The 23,812-nt window shown below is 41.0% G+C and overlaps 1 protein-coding gene across 1 annotated transcript in view; it reads right to left on the bottom strand.

Annotated features, from left to right (window-relative positions):
• The window catches only part of STARD9 (StAR related lipid transfer domain containing 9), a 175,421-nt gene that overhangs the window by 87,283 nt on the left and 64,326 nt on the right, over nt 1-23,812 (bottom strand). Inside the window, 4 exon segments of the mRNA XM_030559592.1 lie at nt 10,236-10,348; nt 11,043-11,104; nt 11,202-11,234; nt 13,577-13,693. Coding sequence (XP_030415452.1) covers nt 10,236-10,348; nt 11,043-11,104; nt 11,202-11,234; nt 13,577-13,693 — 325 coding nt within the window.

Genomic DNA, 23,812 nt, shown 5'->3' with positions numbered 1-23,812 from the left:
ATATGTGCCATAGGAATGTGTATGGGAGGGGAGGGGAAGAGAGGGAGAGGAAGTGAGGAAAAGGTATACTTTGTTACCAGAAAATAATTTATGGTAAGAATATCGTTTCTTAAGACTAATTTAAATATGCTAGCAAATTTACAGATACACACCTGTTGGCACCATGAAAAACAAACAGTATATAGTTCCACTGGAACATCTTATCTGCAGGAAACAAAGACTTTCAGTGATAGGTATCAACACCTAATTCCACACGTTCTAAAGAGACACCCTTCTAAAAGGTCTAATTTTTCTCATTAAAATGATTTTCCTATCAACTATCAAGTTAATATCAATTGCTTACCCTAGTCAATAATTTAAAAGCTCAGCAAGACTCAAAGGGTTATTTCAGAGATAGTGGGACAGAGTCTGTCCTTAGATACTAGTAGATAAACAGACTGTGAATGAGGTCAGAATTTAGCCCAAAGATAGGTGATTTGTTTTAGCCCTTTAATATCTGACCCAAAGAAAACAAAGTCTCACACCACCTTCACATTCACCCAAACTAAAAGAATCTCAGGGTACGTCTACACTACAGCATAATTTCGAATTAACTTAAACCGGGTTTATAAAACCGATATTATAAAGTCGATTTTATGCATCCACACTAGGCACATTAATTCGGCAGTGTGCGTCCATGGTCATAGGCTACCATCGATTTCCGGAGCGTTGCACTGTGGGTAGCTATCCCGTAGCTATCCCATAGTTCCCGCAGTCTTCCCTGACCCTTGGAATTCTGGGTTACTACCCCAGTGCCTGATGGGACAAAAATCATTGTCGCGGGTGGTTCTGGGTACAGCCTCATCCCTCCCTTCCTGAAAGCAGCAGACAGCCATTTCGCGCGTTTTTTACTGGGTGAACTGAGCAAACGCCATAGCACAGCAAGCATGGACCCTGTTCAGCTCAGTAGCACGATCATGGACGTTGTAAACACCTCACGCATTCTCGTGCTGTCTATGGTGAACCATGAACTGCAAACGCAGGAGAGGAGGAGACAGCTACGGCAGCGCGGCGACGAGAGTGATGAGGACCTGGACACTGATTTCTCCCTAACCGCGGGCCCCCGCGCTTTGGAGCTCCTGATGGTAATGGGGGAGGTTCTACCCATTGAACGCCGATTTTGGGCCCGGGAAACAAGCACAGACTGGTGGGACCGCATAGTTTTGCAGATGTGGGACGATTCGCAGTGGCTGCGGAACTTTCGCATGCGTAAGAGCACTTTCTTTGAACTTTGTGACTTGCTTTCCCCTGCCCTGAAACGCCATAATACCAGAATGAGAGCAGCCCTCACAGTGGAGAAGCGAGTGGCAATAGCCCTCTGGAAGCTTGAAACGCCAGACAGCTACCGGTCAGTCGGGAATCAATTTGGAGTGGGAAAATCTACTGTGGGGGCTGCTGTGTTGCAAGTAGCCAAAGCAATCATTAAGCTGCTGCTACGAAAGGTTATGACTCTGGGAAACGTGCCGGTCATAGTGGATGGCTTTGCTGCAATGGGATTCCCTACCTGTGGGGAGGTGACAGATGGAACCCATATCCCTATCTTGGCACCGGAGCACCAGGGCACCCAGTACATAAACCGCAAGGGTTACTTTTCAGTGGTGCTGCAAGCACTGGTGGATCACAAGGGACGTTTCACCAACATCCACGTGGGATGGCCAGGAAGGGTTCATGACGCTCGCATCTTCAGAAGCACTGCTCTGTTTAAACGGCTGCAGCAAGGGACTTACTTCCCGCACCAGAAAATAACAGTTGGGGATGTTGAAATGCCTGTAGTTATCCTGGGGGACCCAGCCTACCCTTTGATGCCATGGCTCATGAAGCCATACACAGGCAGCCTGGACAGTGGTCAGGAGCTGTTTAACTACAGGCTGAGCAAGTACAGAATGGTGGTAGAATGTGCATTTGGCTGTTTAAAAGCCCGCTGGAGAACGTTACTCAGTCGCTCAGACCTCAGCCAAACCAATGTCCCCTTTGTTATTGCTGCTTGCTGCGTGCTCCACAATCTCTGTGAAAGTAAGGGGGAGACCTTTATGGCGGGGTGGGATGCTGAGGCAAATCACCTGGCCGCTGATTATGCGCAGCCAGACACCAGGGCGATTAGAAGAGCTCACCAGGAAGCGGTGTGCATCAGAGAAGCCTTGAAAATGAGTTTCATCACAGGCCAGGGTACGGTGTGACTGTTGTGTTTGTTTCCCCTTCATGAACCTCCCCCCCTTTATTGACTCCTCCTGTAAGCAACCCACCCTCCCGCTTTGATTACAGCTTGCTTCTGGAAATGAAGTTACTATCATCTAAAAAGCATGTATACTTTATTAAAAGCCATTCCCTGTAAGCAACCCACCCTCCCCCTTTGATTACAGCTTGCTTCTGGAAATGAAGTTACTATCGTTTAAAAAGCATGTATTCTTTATTAAAAGTCATTCCCTGTAAGCAACCCACCCTCCCCCTTCGATTACAGCTTGCTTATGGAAATAAAGTTACTATCGTTTAAGAAGCATGTAAATTATAAAAAGAGGCAGAGAATTAACAAGGTATCCCGGGTGTGGTTTGGGAGGAGGATAAGAGGGAAGAAAAAGGCCATTAAGGACATTTCAATGTAATGACAGCCTTTTGGTTGGACTGCCCATGGGGGTGGAGTGGGCGGGTGCAGAAAGCCTTTCCCCACACATTCTTACACGTCTGGGTGTGGAAGATATGGAACATGGTGAGTACTGAGGGTGGTTAAACATGGGCTGGAGCGGCACTCTGTGACCCCGCTGCTCTTCCTGAAGATCCACCAGACGTCGGAGGATGTCAGTTTGATCACGCAGCAGCTCCAGCGTTGCATCCCACCACCGCTGATCTTCCTGCCGCCACCTCTCATCTCGAGTGTCTCTCCTATTCTCACGTTGGTCCCTCCTGTCCTCACGTTCACTGGCATCTTTCCTGTACTTTGCTACCACGTCCTTCCACTCCCCCAGATGAGCTCTTTCATTGTGGGTTACTGCCATGATTTCTGTGAACATTTCATCTCGTGCCCTCTTCTTCCTCCGCCTTATCTGAACTAGCCTTCGGGATGGAGTAGGGAGGCTTGAAAAATTTGCAGCTGCATGAGTGGGGAAAATAGTGATAGAAGGATTTTAAAAGATACATTTCACAGAACAATGGTTATACTCTTTCACAGTGAACTACACTATTCACCTTACATAGCACATGTGATTTCACTACAACGTCGCATTTGGATTCTTTTAGAATTGAGTGCCTGAGGCTGTGGTGTAACAGATCAACACAGACGCAGGTCCGGGTATCACAATTCAGCTTGCATGCGGTCATGGTAAGGCATACAGCTTCTCCCTGTGCTGCTGCTTTTACAAGGAGCAGCAGATGCCAAACCCTAACCCTAACGCTGGAATTGCTTTACCCCTCCCCCCACCGCATGGCTGGTTTAATGGCAGATCACTGCTAATCACTCCCCCTTTCTCCTTCCCCCCCCCCCCCACCGCGTGGCTGGTAGCTGGAAAGATTCCTGCTGGCCAAATGCTAAAAAGCTCAGCGCCATTAACTCCCCTCCCCTCCCACCGCTTGGCTACCTGCAAGGAAGGATTTCTTTTAAGCAACAGGCAAACAGCCCAGTAGGAATGGCCAGCTCTGTCCCCTTAATAAAATAGCTTAATTTCAACCAGGTTACCATGAACGATATCACTCTGCTGAGGATAACAGAACGAGATAAAGAACGGATGTTTCTTGAATGCGTGCAATCACCGGGACCTTACGCAGCAAGGCTTTGTCATTTAATGATACCAGATTACTTGCTACATGCATGGCGTGGTAAAGTGTCCTACCATGGTGGACGGAACAAGGCTGCCTTGCCCAGAAACCTTCTGCAAAGGCTTTTGGAGTACCTCCAGGAGCGCTTCATGGAGACATCCCTGGAGGATTTCCGCTCCATCCCCAGACATGTTAACAAACTGTTCCAGTAGCTTTAATGCCTGCTAATGCATGCCAAACACTCATGGCAAATTAATCATTAAAAAAAGCTTGCTTTTAAACTATGTTTTATATTTACAAAGGTACACTCACCAGAGGTCGCTTCCATGGCTTCACTGTCTGGGCTAGTGGCTTGGGAGGGCAGGGACGGTAATTCCGTCTGGGTCACAAAAAGCTCCTGGCTGTTGGGGAGAATGGAGTGCTGTGTGCTCTCTGCAAGCTCTTCTTCCTCTTCCTCCTCGTCATCTTCCCCCTCCGCTGAATCCTCATCCATGGTTGAGATTATAACCCCCACCTCGAATCCACGGGGGGGGGGGGGGACAGTGGTGGCACAGCCCCCTAAAATTGTATGCAGCTCAGCGTAGAAGCGGCATGTTTTTGGCCCTGATCCGGATCTGCCGTTTGCTGCTTTGGTTTTCTGGTAGGCTTGTCTGAGCTCCTTCACTTTCACTCTGCACTGCACTGAGTCCCTGGTGTGGCCTCTCTCCCTCATGGTACTGGAAATTTTTTCAAAAGTTTTTTCATTTCGTCTTTTGGAATGCAGTTCTGATAGCACTGAATCCTCTCCCCATATAGCAATAAGATCCAGTACCTCTCGTGCGGTCCATGCGGGTGCTCTTTTTCTATTCTCAGGAGACTGCAGTTACCTGTGCTGATGAGCTCTGCATGGTCACCTGTGCTGATGAGAGCTCCACGCTGGCCAAACAGGAAATGAAATTCAAAAGTTCGCAGGGCTTTTCCTGTATACCTGGCCAGTGCATTAGAGTTCAGTTACCTGTCCAGAGCGGCCACTGGTGCACTGTGGGATACCGCCCGGAGGCCAATAACTTCGATTTGCAGCCACACTAACCCTAAATCGATATAGTAATATCGATTTTAGCGTTACTCCTCTCGTTGGGGAGGAGTACAGAAATCGATTTTAAGAGCCCTTAAAATCGATTTAAAGTGCATTGTAGTGTGGACGGGTACAGCGTTAAATCGATTTAACGCTGTACCCGTCCACACTACAATGCACTTTAAATCGATTTTAAGGGCTCTTAAAATCGATTTCTGTACTCCTCCCCAACGAGAGGAGTAACGTTAAAATCGATTTAACTGCATAGTGTGGACCAGGCCTCAGCTGTGGCCTAAAAACATGCAAAACTACAGATAGTTTACAAAGCAAAGCATTTATTCTACTGTTTGACATTGTATTAGCTATACATTGAACTCCAAAAGATGTAATGACATTTTCCTGTCTGAAAAACAATAGCCAATTACTGTTCAAACAGTACCAGCATCTGCAAATCTACAGAGTATGGAAAAAGCGCCTTATATTGTTTCTCTAACTCACTTTCAAGGGTTTGTAATCTTGTGAATATAAAACTAGCTATGTGATGGGAAGGCACAGTTATATTTATTATAAAGTTTCCACAGTTCTTAACCATTACATCTATGTTATTACTGATTCTATACTGGAGGCAATAGTAACTAGTTGATCACAACACACAAAGGTTTATTATAAAAAGGCAAAAGAAAAATTATTAATGCTGTTGGAAAAGGAATGCCATTAAGTGCTCTCTCTGCTACTTGGAAAAAGAAAGTCTGTTTTCAAGGATCACAGAAAGATCACAAAAAACCTGTGTCTGGAACAGAAATCTATCTCAAACTAAGACAGAATCTGCCTCAGCAATCTGTCTCAGAGTAACAATATAGATTGCATCATTTCCTGATTTAAAAGAGGCTGATTCCTTAACAGTGCAACCATCTGGAAGAGAGAATTTTGAAACCATTCCAAACTGAAGCACTGAAACACTTTCAGCATTTTAAATGCTAGAAACGTGCAACCTTTGCATCCAAAAAATGATAGTCTGGAAACTATTCAAAATACTTAGTGCTTGGATTTCCTGACTGGACTTGCAAATGGAAAATACATTACCTCTAATATGAAAGTAACTAGGCAACACTAAAGGGTTTCCTCTTTGGTTCTCCGCCTTGTCTATTTTTCAACCAAGTATTGGCTTCTATACACTAGAGACTATTGAAACAAACTATGGAAGTGACAAGTTCAGTATACAAGGGAGCCCTTCCCCAACAGTCAAATTTTTTTGTTACCCCTAAACTGGTGACTGCTCATGCGCAACAAGTACAGATGCAAATACTGACATATTGCAATGTGCTGTGAGATAATGGGAAATCTCGGAACTTTGCCTATATTCATCAGTTTAACAATACTCACTTGTTCCCCATGGAGCAAATTGCCTGGTAGAGGGGTGCAAAGTAAACCATCCTCCTATGCAACTACAGGCTATAATTATATGGATGTAATTCAGAAAACATGGTGTGGCAGGGCAGGGGTAAAACCCCTTTAAAGCCCTGCCAAAATGCTGGCTATAGTCTGCTTTCTGGCCGGTAGGCCAGGGGTAGAGATGCAGGTACTCAACAGGGAGCCCAGCTGCAAGCCCTAAGGAGGGCTGGCTCAGATGAACCTGCTGGGCTAAGTAGTGACAGCTGGGCTGAAGCAAGAGAAGGCTGTAAAAGCCTTGGGCAAACCTCAGTGGGGAGACTAGCCTGGAAGGAGACAGGAGGGCAGTATCTCTGTCTCCTTGCCAATAAGGAAGTCTCAAGGGCCAGGAGACCCTGGGGAGGGTCAATGGGGCACTAACTGTTGGGGGATCTAGGCACTGCATGAGCACTGTAGATAAAGACACTGGAGTGATTCAACAAAAGAGAGAGTGAACGCTCTTTATTAAACCAGCCTAAACACAGGGTGCAGGCACAAAAGTGGGAGAGTCTGTGCTCACTCTGTGGCACATGGCCATCCAGCTATCAGTAACAGGATTCCTAGGGCATGATCCTGCAGAGACTCCACATGCAAAACTTCTGTGGATTTCAAAGGACAAGGGCTCACATAGAAAGACTGCAGGATCATACAGTACATTACTGAACTCAGCAATTATTGGTTTCAGCAATACACTGTAAGCAGCCACAGAGGTGTAAACCACTTTATCTTCTGAGTTAGAAGTTCTTTAAAACAAGCCACCTGTACTGATCTGCAGCATGAAAAATGTTTGAACTCTCTCACCCTTCATCTGACATGTGAGCTAACAAATAAGCACACTTCTGCGGGAATCCATGTGATCAGCTCCTCTATCAATCTCCTACCAGAAAAATAAAATAATGCCACCTCCCAAAAAGAAACAAACCACATACACAAATGCAATACATTTGACATAAATGGTTATAGTTGTTAAACACACAACACACATAGTATCATACACATACAGAATTATGTCATCTGACTACAGACCCCATGACACTGATTCATCAGTATCAATTCTATTCATGTGGTACAACAACAGCACTGTAATGATATCACATGACACTTCAGACAAGTAGCTATTTCATTTTTAACTCATCCAGCCATTTCTTTCTAAAATTTTGAATCATGTTACTTATTATAAGAAGAGCTGCAAGTTCCTTGCAGAGATTTTTATAGGAATGTATGTGTTTGTCATGGGACAAAAATGGCAGGAGTAAGGCTAACAGAATGTCCAAGTTGGATTTTCTCATGTGACCTGAAATGGCACACAGAACTGCAACATTATAACGTCACTATCTTAATTACAAACAATATTCTAGGTAACATCTGGGTATTGAATTCTTCTTTAAAGAACTAACAATAAATATAAAATAATATCAGAACTAGAAGACAGTTCCTCATGAGATAAATGAGTTTATCTGGGAACAACTGCATAACTTCCTACCACAGTATCACAGGCTGAGTTGGGACATTAAGAGATTTACGTCCCAGATCTGACGTGGTTTCCTCCCAGATCAAGAAAATTCTGGGATTTGTAGCCTAGGAATCACTGGAGGTGTATGCCTGACAGCACAGCAAATAGAGAATGAAACAGTCTAAAGCAGTGCTTCTCAACGTGGTGGTCCGTGGACCAGTGCCAGTCCGCAAGCCATCAGCAGCCGGTCCGCAGTGAGTTTCCTCGTACAAGTGTTGAATAGGATAATAATATGGCACAGGTCCCTGGCACATTGGAAAAAAAAATTGCCAGTCCCCCACATCAGATAGCTTGAGAAGCACTGGTCTGCGGCACTCTTCTCAATCTGGGCAATGATCAGGAAAAAGCAGCAACTCCTTGTGGGGCTCTGCAGTAACTAGGCTCTGGGTCAGATCTGTAATGAGGTTAACAGCTGAGAGGGAGCCAGGGAAGGAACCCAGAAAGGGCCAGAGTGAAGGCCAAATGTGTATGCTTCTCCTAGTTTTCAAAGGATTACAGGTTTGCCATACTGGATCAGACCATCAATTCATTTATTTTCCAATCCTGAATTTAGTAGGATGCTGGTGGTATAGAAAGTCATAGTTAAAATAACCAGAATGCTACCTGGCCAATCCTGTGTAGGAGGTTTGTGTGTAAAATCTATTGGCTCTGCTGGTGATCAGTTTATTCTCTGAGACATGAAAACTGAAAACAATGATCAGGTGCTAAATGCAATATTACAGGACATATTGATTAGCGGGGAACTAGGCATCGGGATTTCATGTTTCTTTTACTTGGCTCTGTCACTGGATAAACCTGGGCAAGTCACTTAACCTCTCTTCTCTTCAGTTTCACTATCAGTAAATTATGAATACCATTTATATATTTCTCAGAGCTTTTGAGAGACTTAACTTATGTTTGTGAAGCATTTTGAGATTCTTGGATGAAGAATGTTATGTACTATTATTATATCTTGTAAAGCCAAGTTAATTGACTACAAAAGTTAATAGTTCTAAAATTATCCAGCTTTCAAAAATCCAGCCACAGTATTTATCTTGATTTTCCCTTTCCCTCCCTCTCCTAAAAAAAACAACAACACCTGAATAAGCCAGGTGGCACGATAATGGCAAACAGCGGTGGAGGGGTAGAGGAGAACAAAGGAAATTTACAAAACGGAATGGAGATGTTTTAAAAGCAGAACAAGCTAATATTTGATCTGACATGACACCACCAATACAATTCTGTCTTATGTGCATTTTACACATCAAAGGAATACTTTGTAGGTGTCAAACATGTTACAATCCACTTGGCCAATAGACAAGAGTTGGCACTGTCAGTAATTCCAGAGGCAATTTGGAGTCCTGCCCAATGTGTAGACATAGTGTTTAGCAGCACATTAAAAAGGAAATGGGTGTATTTACTTTCCAGACAAACCCACCCATATTTAAAGTTTGCATCAGTTTGGAAAGATCTTTTCTTTCATTCCTGACCATTAATATGTTTTATAGTTTTTTAAAATCACTTACTCAGTTACTTCTATGCCTGTAGTGCGCTGATTCTGTAGAAACCACTTTCTGTCAATCACTGACCAAATGTATTGTTTTTCAGAGGGCAAACTCAGTATAATGCACTATCAAATGACTTAAGCACCGACAACTGAGAGAGTTTACTTTAAAATGATGTTACACTTCTGACAAAGGGCAGAGGCAAAGGGGAAGGGAAAGAAAAAAGGGAGAGGAAACATTGGAAAGGCAAAAACAGGTAAGAGAAAAGATGAGGACTGAAAAGAGGAAAACAGAATGGAAGAAACAATTTTACAGAAAGATGTAAATTTGGAAACAAAGTAAAACTGCATTAGAATGTTTTTATAACTACAGCAAACATCCATGTGAAAGTCGGCAGATTAGAAGTCTCTAATCTAGTAATTCCAGTGGAAACAAGTACATTGTTTCACAAAAAGTTTCTGACAGGAATCTGAAGCTTCTGAGGATTTACAGGCAAATTGCTATCAACTAAAAGGCCATGTTAGTAGGGGGAAAAGGGGTTACTCCTGTTTTCTGCTATGCTTAATAGGAAAGAGATTTCTTTCTGCTTTTAGCAGTATGGTTTTACATTCTCATGAAACATTCATTGCAGCCATTGTTGGGGGGCAGATTATCAGGCTAGACAGATGAATGGCCTGATCCAATACAGCAAAACTTATACTCTATATTTTTATTTAATACATTCACTACACACACGAAATGAGTCCTTCCTCTAGAATTTCGCCCTCTTCGTATATTAAGAATTAGATTCCATGTTCTGCCATATATTTTTGCTGGGAGGATTTTGAGTTCCTCAAACTACACATTTCATGTTGGCTGTTTAACAACTGGAAAGAGTGGAAATAATAAAGAGCATGTTAGGAATGCAAGTGAACATTCAGAATAGGCACATAGGCATTCCTCTATAACCCATGCAGAAACTCACTCTCACCTTGCACATATGGACCTGTCTCAGGATGCTCTCGGACACGAAGCGTATAAGGTTTCTTCTGGTTTGATTGCTTTAACAAATCTCGGACACGCTCATTATAGATTTCAAGGAAACTGAAGAAAAGCAAATAAAATGTTGTCTTTCTGGCATCCGCTATTCACAAAAAAAAATTATTTAAAGTTGTTCTTTGGATAATGAAAATTTGCACCTGCAGCCTGGCACAGATATTCCACATCAAAAACTAAAGCATTCATCTTCATTACCTCTCAAATTACCTCTTCTTACATGTTGTGTGTACAGACACTTAGAAAGGAGCTGAGAAGCAATCAATTGTCATGAGGCAAGAAAACAGCTGTCCCCTGCTGCTGGCTGGTTCAAAATAGTGCTGACAATAAATCATCTGTATTGCCAACACAGCGTTATTTCCTGCACTTTTAATTAATGTTGTTCCCAACTCTTCAACTGTTCAGAGCACAAAACTCCACAAAATTAATGCTGTTTATGAATAAGAACTGAATGCAGTATAGGGTCCAAATTTTGAACAGTTAAACAAGCAAGACATGGACTCTTAACCCACTATTATTTAGATGCATATTCTTTGGGATCTAACAGTGAACAAACAGCACCCAAGGAACTATACTTGGATTGAAAACCGAACTGCAAGATTTTTCACACCCCAGCAAAATTATGGACAGCCCTGAGAAAGAGAAATAAACTTATCAAATAACATTTGTGTGCTTTTGCTACGGAAATACAAATTTGAAAGTATTTAGAAACATATGGCCAAAAATAATAAAACACTCCTACCTGACTTCTACTCTGCAAGATGCTGGCTGCTCTGAATAATCATCCTCCCTTGAAAAAATGCCCTGCATAAACCAAAAGTTAATATTTTTCTCTTAAAAAATAAAAAAGAAAAGAAAATTAAGAACAGTTTAAATAATTTCAAGTTCATAAAAGAAATACCTCACATATACGAGGTGTCAACCCAATGGATGCCTTTAAACAAAAGAAAAACAAACAAAAGAACAATTACATGATATGATCACAGTCCCAGTTTCTCTTGTAAGAAGTCATTTTAATAAATATAAACAAAACTATGGGGAATTCCCAACTATTCCAGTATCAACTTCCCACTAAAACATGGAAAGAGACACAAGCAGTAATTGTGGAGATCACAACACAATCTGTCCTGGAGCATTCTCAGTGTTAGATCTGAAAACTCAACTATTCCAGTTGCAGCATCTCTAGAAGTAATCACTTAAAGCAGGGGTTCTCAGACTTTTGTACCGGTCACCCCTTTCACATAGCAAGCCTCTGAATGTGACCCCCCTCTTATGCATTAAGAACACCTTTTTATATATTTAACACCATTATAAATGCTGGAGGCAAAGCAGGGTTTGTGGTCGAGGGTGACAACTCTCGACCCCCAATGTAATAACCTCACGACCCCCTGAGGGGTCCCAACCCCCAGTCTGAGAACCCCTGACTTAAAGGGATGATATACTCTGGCTAGAATGGTGACTGTACCCATAACTGTCAATCTTACCCTCACTGGAAGTCATCATAGGGCATTTTTCATAGGCAGTGGATGCTGAAGAGTTCAAGGCTAAGATGACTCCACTTGCTACAGCACATGGCTTACATAAAGACTTGGAGCTACCTTCAGGCTCAGCCCCTCCCACTCGGAATCTCTTTGCAGTAGGATGCAAAGATTTTTAGAAGGTATATTTGAAATGGAACAAATTAAGGGGGAAAAAAAACAAAAACAAAACAGCTTTCCCTAAATAAATGCATTTTTTGTAAATGTGGAAGTTCTCTACAGACCAAGCAGGCTGATATTCTAGCTATTAACAATGCTAATAATGTAGTACAATAAATGAAAATTATTAAGTAGTGGATCAAAGTGGGACTCTTCCTGTCGCACAAATCACTCTTACCAAAGAATCCAGCAGCAACATTACTACAATGAAAGTGCCATAGGAATTAGTAATGATTTTTAAGATATGGTCATTATAAACTGCTATTATACTTCCAAGATAATCAGACACCAGTGACCTGATTCTCCTCTCACTTACATTAGTTTTACATCAGTATAATTCTTTTGACTTCCATGGCAATAGTCTTGATTTAAAACAGGAAGAGAATCAGGTCTTAAGATATCAGATGGGCAAAATCTCCCTGCAGATGCCTGTCAGGTGGTGCCTTTAGTAAGTTAATACGGTCATTCTAGGGACAGGAGAACCAGTTGAGTAAAAATAAGAACCAAATAGAAACTGTAATCAAATTTCAGACCAAACTTTAACCATTTTTATAGGTTAAAAAAATTTTATTTGAAGAGTATCTCTCTCTCCCCATCCTTTACCTGAATCAGTGGTCCTCTCAGGGGGCAGGAAGTAGTGACTTGCTCTTGCTGTCTCCTTGAAAAATGGTTCTCTCTTTTGCAGTGATTCTCAGACTGCAGCCCATTCAGCACAGAGCTGTGGCCCATGTAACATCCTTAGGGCCATACAGGTAGTATTGGATGCAGCCCGCACAACACATATGCGGCCCACAATGGTAAATAGGTTGAGAATCACTGCTTTAGAGACAATTCACTCCCCTTCGATTTAGATAGGTTTTCAGAGAGATTATCTACCTTTCCCTCTGGATCAGCAAAGTCAGTAACCCTTTCAAAGCACTTACTGGTTTGGATGCTTTAACATATAAAGGCACACTAAGTGGGGCCCCATAAACAAATATCTTAGAACTGACTGGCTTTGAGGAGCACATGCTAATGTTTCACCCCCAAAACTTCCATTCAAATTCATTTAGTAATTGGAAATGAAGCAAGTATGGTCACCTCAGACTGTTCCCTAATTGACAGCAAAGTCTTCTCACAAAAATGCAGCAGAAAAGACTGCACAAATAATTATTCAAAATTTTAATTAGTAAAATTAATTTAACTTCAACATGGTTGTCTGATTGTCAAAGAAAGTGACATTAAAATATTTTGTATAGGGCAGGCTGACTGCTACAAAGAACAATAAGTGTTCATGGTGGAAAACTTGTTTTCTTTGGATTAAAAGGTAAACCACACATATGCAACATCCAAAGAGCACAGTTTACAAAAGGAATTTTATTTTTTATACATATATACATACACACATCCATACTTTTATGATTTTAGCTTGTGCTACATTATTTAGCTATGTACTTAAGCATGTGCTTAATTTTAAGCACAAGTAATCCCTAGTAAAATGTGCTTAAACATTTTGCTTAATTAGGATCTTAATCAGGAACTTCAATTTAACAAACAGATTTAAAAAAAAAAAAAGAGTGTAATCAAGGCTATGACTCACTGGAGTTCCCATCATCGTGTACGTTTTTCCTGAACCCGTCTGTCCATATGCAAAAAGACAGATGTTGTACCCCTTAAAAGCACCAGATAGCACTGAGGTGCCGAGGTCCTGGAAAACCTGGAACGATCAAAAGAAAAAATGCACTCAGTGAGTCATTCCCTCCTTGGAAACACGCACTGCCATTCAAACATTATTTAGTCTTTTTTTCACAAGTCTAAAATGATAAGAAATTCTATCCCATTAGTGTATCGACTTATTTCATGGGACTAATAAACATGTGGAAAGTGGACAAGATAAAAAAGGTAGACTGTAACCAGCGCCCACCCCCACCTCCTTTTCTCAAGACTAAACATGCCCACTTATTTTAACCTTTCCTCACAGGATAGGTTTCGAAACGTTTTCTAAAACATTTTTGTTGCTCTCCTCTGGATTCTCTCCAATTTGCTCAAATCTTTCTTAAAGCGTGCTGCCCAAAACTGGATACCATACTCCAGCCGAGGCCTCACCAGTGACAAACAGAGCAGGACAATTACATCCCGTGTTCTACATATGACACTCTTGTTAATATGCCCCAGAATATTAGCCTTTTATGCATCTGTGTCACATTGACTCATTCAACTTGCGATCCGCTAACCTCAGATCCTTTTCTGCAGTATTACAACAGAGACAGTTTGTAACTGTCCATTTCGGTCTTCCTTCCTAAGTGCACTTGTCTTTATTGAATTTTGTCTCTCATTTTCAACCAATTTGTCATGGTCATTTTGAATTCTAATCCTGTCCTCCAAAGTGCTTGCAACTGCTCCTAGCTTGGGGTCATCTGCAAATTTTAAAACCATACTCTCCACTCCACTATCAAAGTAATTAGTAAAAATATTGACTAGTACCAGACCCAGGACAGATCCCTGCAGGACCCAGCCAGTGTGACAGTGAACCACTGCTAACTGCTCTTTGGGTAAGGTTGAATTCCCCTTGTTTCCCCAATCTGTTATCTCTTGTTTTATACTTAGATTGTAAGCTTGTTGGGACAGGGACTGTCTTTTTGTGCTGTGTTTGTGAAGCACCTAGCACAATGGTGTCCTGGATCATGACTAGAGCTCCAAGGCACTACAGCAATACAAATAAATTAATAAAGGAGCTGGGCATCACATTCCTCAAGGCCAAAAGCTGGCCATTGCTAGGCATGGCAGAAAGTAGCAGATGTTACCTTTTGCTCGGTTCCTACTTTGTTTCTTTCCTTTTTGGACTGGACTGCGCCCAAAACCCCTGACCCTATCTCCAACATACCAAACACCCACTCCACAGCAGTGTAAAGAGTAGTAATCTCCTCTGTTGAGTACGCTGGGCTATGGAGTCCCCTCTGTATTGGTTGTCAACTGCTAAGCCCTCCAGCACAGGATAAATGAACTCAGTACGGCTGAAGTCTTTCAAAGAAAATATTATAAGCATAAAAATATTTTCTATTCAGGTAGAAAGTTAACCTGTATATACACACAGTTACATACCATACTCTGCAAAGACTCAGCCAACCTTTGTTTCTTTCACAGACAGGTATATGTACTAAATTTAGCAATGGTGAATAAAGACGACAAATATACTGCAGGGAACACATCAATTTACCCCAATCCCAAGCAAGGGTAACAATCAGAGCTATCAAAAATAAACTCTTGAGACTTAATTTGCAGTTCAAATCACAACAGATGCCAATTTTTTGCAGAAAATTCATTATAGTTCCAACTCCACTGAAGGCTGAGACTATATACACACATTTCATTAATCAAGAACAACTTGGCTATTTGTGTTCTCTGATAATAAACCATCTGAGCCAGAAGTCAAATGTCAGCTCATCGTTGGTGGATAAATGGCAGTATGTCTAATAAAAGTATTTTATGTCAGGAATGACAGCCGCTGGAAGGTTCAAACATGGTACAATGTAAATAGGAAGACAGACCTGCCTAACAACATATAACACCTTTACCAACATATACCAACCTAGCATAGTGAAAACACAGGCAGACACTTTAATATGATGGACAAGACAGCTATGCTGAACAGGTTGCCGTCATCCAGTAGGCTGAAACGGCATGTTTTTTTTACCCATTGCCACATCAAATGCAAACTCCTTATCCTCACCTACAAGACCCTCTGTAATCTCTGCTCTAATTTTTTCTTCCTTCCCTTTTTGTTCCCATTCCCTTAGCCTCCTTTTCCAGTCTCTGCTCCATGTCTTCTTCCTGCTTAGAAGGTGAAATCTTGGTGCCACTAAAGTCAATGGACATTTTACCCAGTGACTTAATTGACAGGATTTCACCCACTCATGTACTGCTGTCCTGTCTCTTATCCTGCACTTTTTTTTTATTAAATAAAGATTGTAAATTATTCGGGGCAGAGAACGCATTCTGTTGATGTCTGTAAAAAACACTGATGTATAAATGTTATTAATGATTATCCTTTCCTCTATTAAAAATATATTTTCTTTTTGCCCAGCAGAATGCAGTTACAACTTCATATTCTCTCAGGGCACTGGGAAACTGTTCTCTTGTAGCACTGTTCTCTCCTAAAAGAACCCAGACACCACTAGGCTTTTCAAAAATTTGCTCCTTGTAATCAATCACACACACTTGAAACATAAAATAAGATCACAGGCAGTATTTTGCCCATGAGGCCTTCTTTGAGGTGTGGGAAAATATAACGGGAGGGGTTTGGTTTGAGGTTAGAGTATTCTTGGAAGTTGCTTTGTACTAGTGTTTCAACATCTGTTTTTTATTTAACTCGCTGGTTTCTATGGAAAAGGCAATGCTCTTCTAAATATAATTAAATAAATATCAAATCAGAATATGGGTCTGATCCTGCAGTTCTTACCTCGCACTGTCAGTTCTATGAACTTCAAGGGGACTGCTCAAGAGTAAGGAATGCAGAACTGAGCCCTGTATGTGCTTCAGGGAACAATAGTTTACTAATAGAAAAGTACTTCAAGTCTCCCAAAACTCTGATATAGCAATAGTTGCTGACTGATAGTCCTGCTGTGCTTTGACAACTGTGACATGTTTTTGTTTCTTTAACCATAGTGCTGTTGCAGCTTAGAAAGTGGTTGATGCGAAATGTATCCCTATTGTGTTCTAAAATAGTTCTAGATTTCACCAAAGTGTTTTCTGAACTGAGAATCACTGTATTTAGGTCTAATTGCTCAGCAACAGCTCCAACAGTGTTCTAATTAAAGAAGTACTTGGAAGTAACTGACTTGGGATCATGGCAGCATAGAATGTTTGATTTACTGTTAGCTACCTCTGCTTTAGAGCACAGTGATCAATCTCAGGCAGGCTATTTATTAAACAAGCTGACTAAAAAAGTCTGTAAACCAAATTCTTCTCTAAGATGCTCTGTTGTAATCTCATTATTTCTGTCAAGCACTGAAGGAAGAATTTGGCTCCATGTTTGTAGACTCATTACATCAGCACAATACAAATTAGGCCATTTTTTCCCTAAAAAGTTACAATTATTTGTAGCATCTGAGTTTTAATGATCACAAGTCAACCCATAATATTTGTGATTCTAGGCCTGAGTCATCATGGTAGGAAATTAATGCAGGCTCCTTGATGTGACAGGGCCTATAGATCAATCTCACAAGGTCAAAATGTGCTTAACCTTTTGTACTAAAATTATACACTGACCAAGTGTTAAATATCTGGGAAGCACACCCTATTTCCACTCTTGCCCATCACATTTAGCAATCCTCCATATCCTTGCTAATGGAAATATGGGTCTGGTTTGATTTTTTATTGACAGGTAAAATAACAGAGATCTTTTTGGGATTCCTCCCCTTCCCCCCAATCTTTTTCTTCTTATGTATCTGCTCTTGCCCACCCCCATTTTGAGGTCTAGTTTAGGGGAAATTTGTCCTTCCAAACAAGGAATGGTGAACATGGCCTGGGGAAGAGCTCACTTTATACTGACCACAAAGTGTTGGTCAAAAATGATATTCTCCTTCCTAGGGGTTGAATGTGCTGCTTCTACAGCAATGTCAAGGCCCTGTCAAACTCTGAAGATACCCAGGGTTGAGAGCTGAAGTAAGAGTTGTTGATGTTTTACTGAGTGGCATAAGAACCGATTATCTAAACATCTCAAAAGCCTCCAGGCCCTATTTGAAAGTACAAAACAAGATGAAACTTTAAATATTTGAATACCAGGTAAATCTTGTGATCCTCACGATGAAAGCTTATGTGTGAAGTTATACTGCTCCCAAGAAACAGAGAGTAAGACTGCAACAGCCCTTAAGAAAACAAAAGGACAACCTGACTGCACAAACTCTATTACACAGAAAGGCTTAAAGCAGCCACCAGTCTTCTTAGCTGTTAACTTAGCATACAACCAGAAACCCGGACACACTAACCACCTGCTGGGAGAGAGTTATAAGTAATTGTCCTTGTCTATGCTAGAAAGATATACCATTTTAAACTTAAATCTACATCTTGTTTAAGTAGTATATGTGTGTTTACATTAGGGGTCTGCATCAGTTTAACTAGTGGCTTGTCTATACTTACAAGGCTGCAGCAGCACAGCTGCGCCACTATAGCCCTTCAGTGAAGATGCTACCTACGCTCACAGGAAAGCATCTCATGTGGGTGTAGATACTCTACCTCCTCAAGGGGCAGTAGCTATGTTGATGGGAGAAGCCCTCCTGTTAGATCATATAGGAGTTAGGTCGGTATAACTACGTCACTCAAGAGTGTGGATTGAATTTTTAACATGCACTGTTTCCCACTACACTTAGAAAGAACAATCTTGTCTCTTTCTCTCCTCCTCCCTTCACAGCAAGACCCATTTCTCCACTCTTCATTGTTTTTCCCGTTTTCTAAACAAGTCCTCTCTTGCCAACTTAACCTTTACACAACCTCCCACTGAGCAACAGATCATGCCTCCCAAGCAGTCAGAAAGTGAACTAAGCTAAAGTACACAAAGATACTTTTAGTGCAGCATAAAAGTGTCCACGTGAAGAGTTAGGGTCGAATAGCTATTGCACTTTAAATTCACACTCGAGCTTATTCCACACAAACCTCTTGTGCTTGTATTTGTGCCTGCAGAATCTGCTGCCTCCACGTGGTTCATTCCCAGTTTCAGATCTTAATACCTTCCCTCTGCTAGTTCCTGATTTGGGAGGTTGGGTCATGTCAGGGCCACAACCTGGGATGGAAGGAGAAATTGGTGCAAACTGGATGGACCTAGTTCCTCCCAAGAGTCCAAAGCTAGCCCCACCTACCAGAAGCCAGAACCACTCTCTCTCTCTCTCCCTAGACCTGCAGACAGGTGGGCCCTCAAGATGCTAGAGAGTTAACTGGGGTGATTCAGTACCCTAAGTTTCTACGGCACTATTCTTCTGACTTGCAAAATCTACATTTCTTTGCAGATTATAGGAATTATACTGTTAAGATGGTAGGTAAGTCAGCACAAAGACTGTGTCTTTGTTATGAAAAGCAACATGCACACTTATGGCACGGTATAAAAATGTTAACTAATATGGTGAAGCGTGGATCATGACAAAAATATTATTCAACATTCTTTTTGGGGGGGGGGAATATAAAATTTTTGTCTGGAGCAGCACTCACCTGACTGTTGTGGCAGAATCCAATGAATGCTTTGGATTTTTCATCTTACACTTTATATCATAGGGCAAGGTGAATGAGGTAATATCTTTCATTGGACAAACCTTCTGTTGGTGAAAGACAAGCTTTTGAGGTTACAGTAAGCTCGAATGCTTGTTTCTCTCACCAACAGAAGTTGATACAATAGAAGATATTACCTCATCCACCTTCTCTCTCTAATATTCTGGGACCTGCATACTCTACATCATGTCAGTCACCATGCATACCTTCCCAGTGTTCTACCCACATCCATCATTGCCCCCTCTTATTCATTGTATTCCTTTCTGTCCTTCCATCTTTTTCTCCTGCCATTTTTTAGCTCACCCCTCGTTTTTCCGCTTGCTCTGACTCATAATATTTATTTTTTAAAATAAATTGAAAGTTTAAGAAATACCACCCCATAAGCCTGTGGTCACAATTCCTCTCCACATATTCCTCTAATCTTCTTTAGTTTGTAATGTTTGGTCTGTCCTTAGATTATAGGCTTTGCAGCAGTGGACATTTCCTTCCAATGTTGTGTAAAAAATGACCAGCATCATTTAGATACTGTATAAATTATATAAAAACAATAAATATTAGTAATTTCTCAAGTGAAATATAAACACAGTGTTCTTTTCTATAAGTAGTCTGTGTTTGCCACTACAAACAGCTAGTTTTTACCTATTACCCAAAATTTAAAAAGGAGGGTGGGGTTAATGTAGAAAACAAAGGTATTCAATTAAGTGTGCCATTTGTCAGAGTTCCAATTTAGCAAATTATCCTGAGCTTGCATAGATATGAACACTTTGCCTGTTAACTTTGAAAGGACTAAAACCCACCCTCAGACAGTTATCACAGAAACAAATTAAAAAAAAAAACACACACCTCTCTTTAGTGTCACTTCTCTTCAGATAAGTTGTTCCAATAAACAACCACTACAAGACCAAAGAATCTCTCCTAATTCTGTAGTATCAGACGCAAGGTTCATCAGACACCAACAATAATTTTAAGTCAAGTGGTTCATAAGCAGTAAGTTTAGTTAGTGATAACAGCCCTGGCATATATGTTTGCAACTGTGTTGCTAAATATTATTCAACAATGAAAGGATAAGTTAAATATCTTGTTTCTCTTTTCAAACAGATTTACAGTTCACAAGTGGATTTATTTATATATTGGCTATTAATTCTCATCAAATATAGTCCAAATAAAATGGCTCTTTACAAACTTAAATCTTATGTTTTCATGAAAAAAAAATCACAGTAGCTATCCAGGATTATAAAATAACTATTTTGTGAATAACATATTACAAATAATGATCATTTTTGAGGGGGGAACATTGCTAAATAGAAAATATATCTTGTGTTAGAATTCCCTACATCAGTGGCTGATATTTGTTGAAACTTCTAACCAAAGAGGTTTGAACACATCACAACAGTTGTCATAACTGTACAATATTTTTTGGGAAACTTTGACCAGTAAAGAAAACTTGCTTTTAACTCGATTTAAGGAGTATATTCTCAACTCAACATACAAGGTTTAAAGACAAAGAATTCCTTAATAGAATTTTTGAAGCTGAAATCCAGCACTTTGTGTTCAAAATACAGGGCCAAATTCATAACTTGAAACTATCTACTTCAGTAGCTACACCTGAGATGAATTTGCTCCCTTTCTTAATTTATGTTGCCTCTTCCCCCTTGATCTGCATGCTAGTCTCTCTCCAGCTTCTCAAACTGTTTTCTGCCCTTTTCTTATATTTCTGTTAAGATTTGTTTTTCTTTTCTTCTCATTTTCACACATGCTCACAAGATGTTAAACAAGCAAGTATAAACAGTAGTTGCTGCTTTGAAGAATATTCCTTCCTGTTAAATTTATCTCACAGTTGAACTATTGCTATCTACTGTTAAACACACTGGCATAGATATTAGAAAAAAAAGCAGCTCCAGGGCAACTTTAAAATCAAGACACAAATTAACTAATTCTGCATTCAGTTACACCAGGGTATTCATAGATCCATTAATTTTAAGACCAGAAGGGACCATTATGATTATCTAGTCTTGACCTCATGCATGGCACAGGCCACAGAATTTCACCAAGTAATTTCAGACATGAAGTCCATAACTTTTGGTTGAGCTAGAGCGCAGCTTGCAGAAAGACATCCAGTCTTGAGTAAATTCATAGTAACTCCATTAGAACTGATGTTACTAAGAAAAATTTGGCCCAATTGATGTTACTTGAAACTGTCATCAACTGGACGATTTTTTCAATCAGTTTTATCATCTGTAACAGTGATTCTCAAACTTTAGCAACCTGAGGACCCCCATTTTGATTTTAAAAATTTTGGGGACCCCCAAAGCCCTCTGCTCAGCCCCAGGCCCTGCCCCCACTCCATCCCTTCCTCCAAGGCCCCACTCCTTCCTGCCTCCTGCTCACTCCATCCTCCCTCCCTCCATCACTCGCTCCCCTCCACCCTCACTCACTTTCACCAGGCTGGGTCAGGGGGTTCTGGTGCAGGAGGGGGTGAGGGCTCTGGGAGGAAGTTTGGGTGTGGGCTCTGGGCTGGGACAAAGGTGGAGGGGGAGGGGTGCAGGCTTCAGCCAGGCAGCACTTACCTTAAGCGGCTCCTAAAAGTGACCAGCACATCTCTCCGGCAGTGGCTCCTAGGTGGGTGGACCAGGGTCCCTCAACGTGCTGCCCCTGCAGCTCCCATAGGCTGCAGTTCCTGGGGCCATAGGGATGTGCCGGCTGCTTCCAGGACTGGCGTGGGGCCAGGACAGGTAGGGAGCCTACCTTAGTCCCGCTACGCTGCCAGACTTTTAGCCCCTAAAATCTCCCAGTTTGGCTTCAGTAGCCGCCAAGAGATAGAAGGAGAGGGAGAAGTTGAGGGAGGGGGAGGCCCTGATCAGCGAGGCCCACAGACCCCCTGGAGTACCCTAGGGGAACCCCAGGGGTCCACAGACCCCAGTTTGAGAAATGCCAAACTATAATCGATCTAGAATATAATAATTTGCACATATTAAAAGCACATTTTTTAGGCAAAAATCTCTTTCCAGGAGCCATTTCCCAAATACTAATGAGAACAACAGATGCTGATGTCAGCCAATCATTAAAGCAAAATCAAATCCTATGTCACTGTTTATCTTGAATTCTGACTAGCTAATGTGCCTGGAAACTCCTTTTCACATATATGTAGGAGAATCTTAAAGACATCTAAAAGGACAATTTTAACCTCTCTGACTTTCAGGCATGCAGTAACTACCTCTTGGTCCAGTTAATCAAAATATCATCAGCAGACTTTCAAAGGAATTTTCTTGAAGACAGAAAAGTTAGGCCCCACTACTCCTTTTTGCACCTTTTAAAATTGCCTCTTAATCTGTTTGTCTCCCTTTTATACATAAGTAACCTGACACTAAGACTCTTTTGTATTACTCAACAGTATTGTAAAATATCTTAAATACATTGCCATACAGAGACTAGATTATGCATGCAAAATGCCTAATCTCGTCATTGAAATTTTAACCTGAACTGTGACTGCAGGAAATGGCCCTAAATATTTCATCTGTGCCTCCTCTTTCCTGATGCCTATTAATTTAGGTTATCATCTCTTTTTTTCAGTTCCTCTTTGTACTCTTTTTACGCCAGGGTATCCCAGGGCTTTGTTTGTTTGGTTGGTTTTGGTGCATTATAAATACATTTTGCCCTGGCACATTTAATTCACCTGCCCAAATAATGAAGGAAAACCATGCAAGGAAGTTCACATGAATATTAGAGCTGTAAACATATTCTTCACACTGCTGAACATAATTCATGTATATAATTCATATTCAAAGAACGGAGGATAAATCATCCCAAAACTATAGAACTTTCTGTTTGTATTTAAACAATTAATTAAAATTAGGCCAGTACAGGCTTCCATTGCTGTTCTTTCTGCAAATTAATTTAAAAAACATGACTAATTTGATGAGGCCTAATGATATACTGCTGAGCTACTCCTCTTTAAAAGGGAAGGCTAAAAAATGCATTGTACTGTATGCATAAAGCCATCCTTCTGAATACAAACATATTGCAAGTCTGTATGATGCTCCATTATAAAAAGGATGCCTAAATCTCTGCTGAGTCTGAAATGAGGGACTACAAAATGCAGTGAAACTTGGAACACAAACCACAGTCTGAGCATAACTGATCTTCTCACATCAAACTGGTCTTGGTAAAAGGATCTGGATTCGTTAACAGTACTACTTGAAAAGTAAAAATTAAATTGAAGAAATAGAAGAAAATTTGAAGCAAAGTTTTTGGAACCTTTTCACAACAAAGGCACGAGTTTTAGCCTTTTGACTTCCACTGATATTAAAAGCAACAAAGCTTCACAAAATTTACCACAGTTGGACCTAAGTGAACAAATTGAATTTCTTGATTGCAAGTGCACTCTCTCATTGGTGCAGGACACAAAAGCACTGATACAGAATTTGGTACCAGGACACTTTACTTATACTCACTCCAACTGGCTAAAAAATAATAATTCCCAAGTGAATGCCAGCAGAAGCTTTCACCGTAGACCAAGGTTGCTTTTGGTGGAACCAGGGAATTAATTTGGCTCTATACATTTAGAACACTTGTATGACAC

This window comes from Gopherus evgoodei, chromosome 4 (genome assembly GCF_007399415.2).
Source record: "Gopherus evgoodei ecotype Sinaloan lineage chromosome 4, rGopEvg1_v1.p, whole genome shotgun sequence".
Taxonomy (NCBI): Eukaryota; Metazoa; Chordata; order Testudines; family Testudinidae; genus Gopherus; species Gopherus evgoodei.
This window is presented reverse-complemented; position numbering and strand designations above follow the sequence as displayed.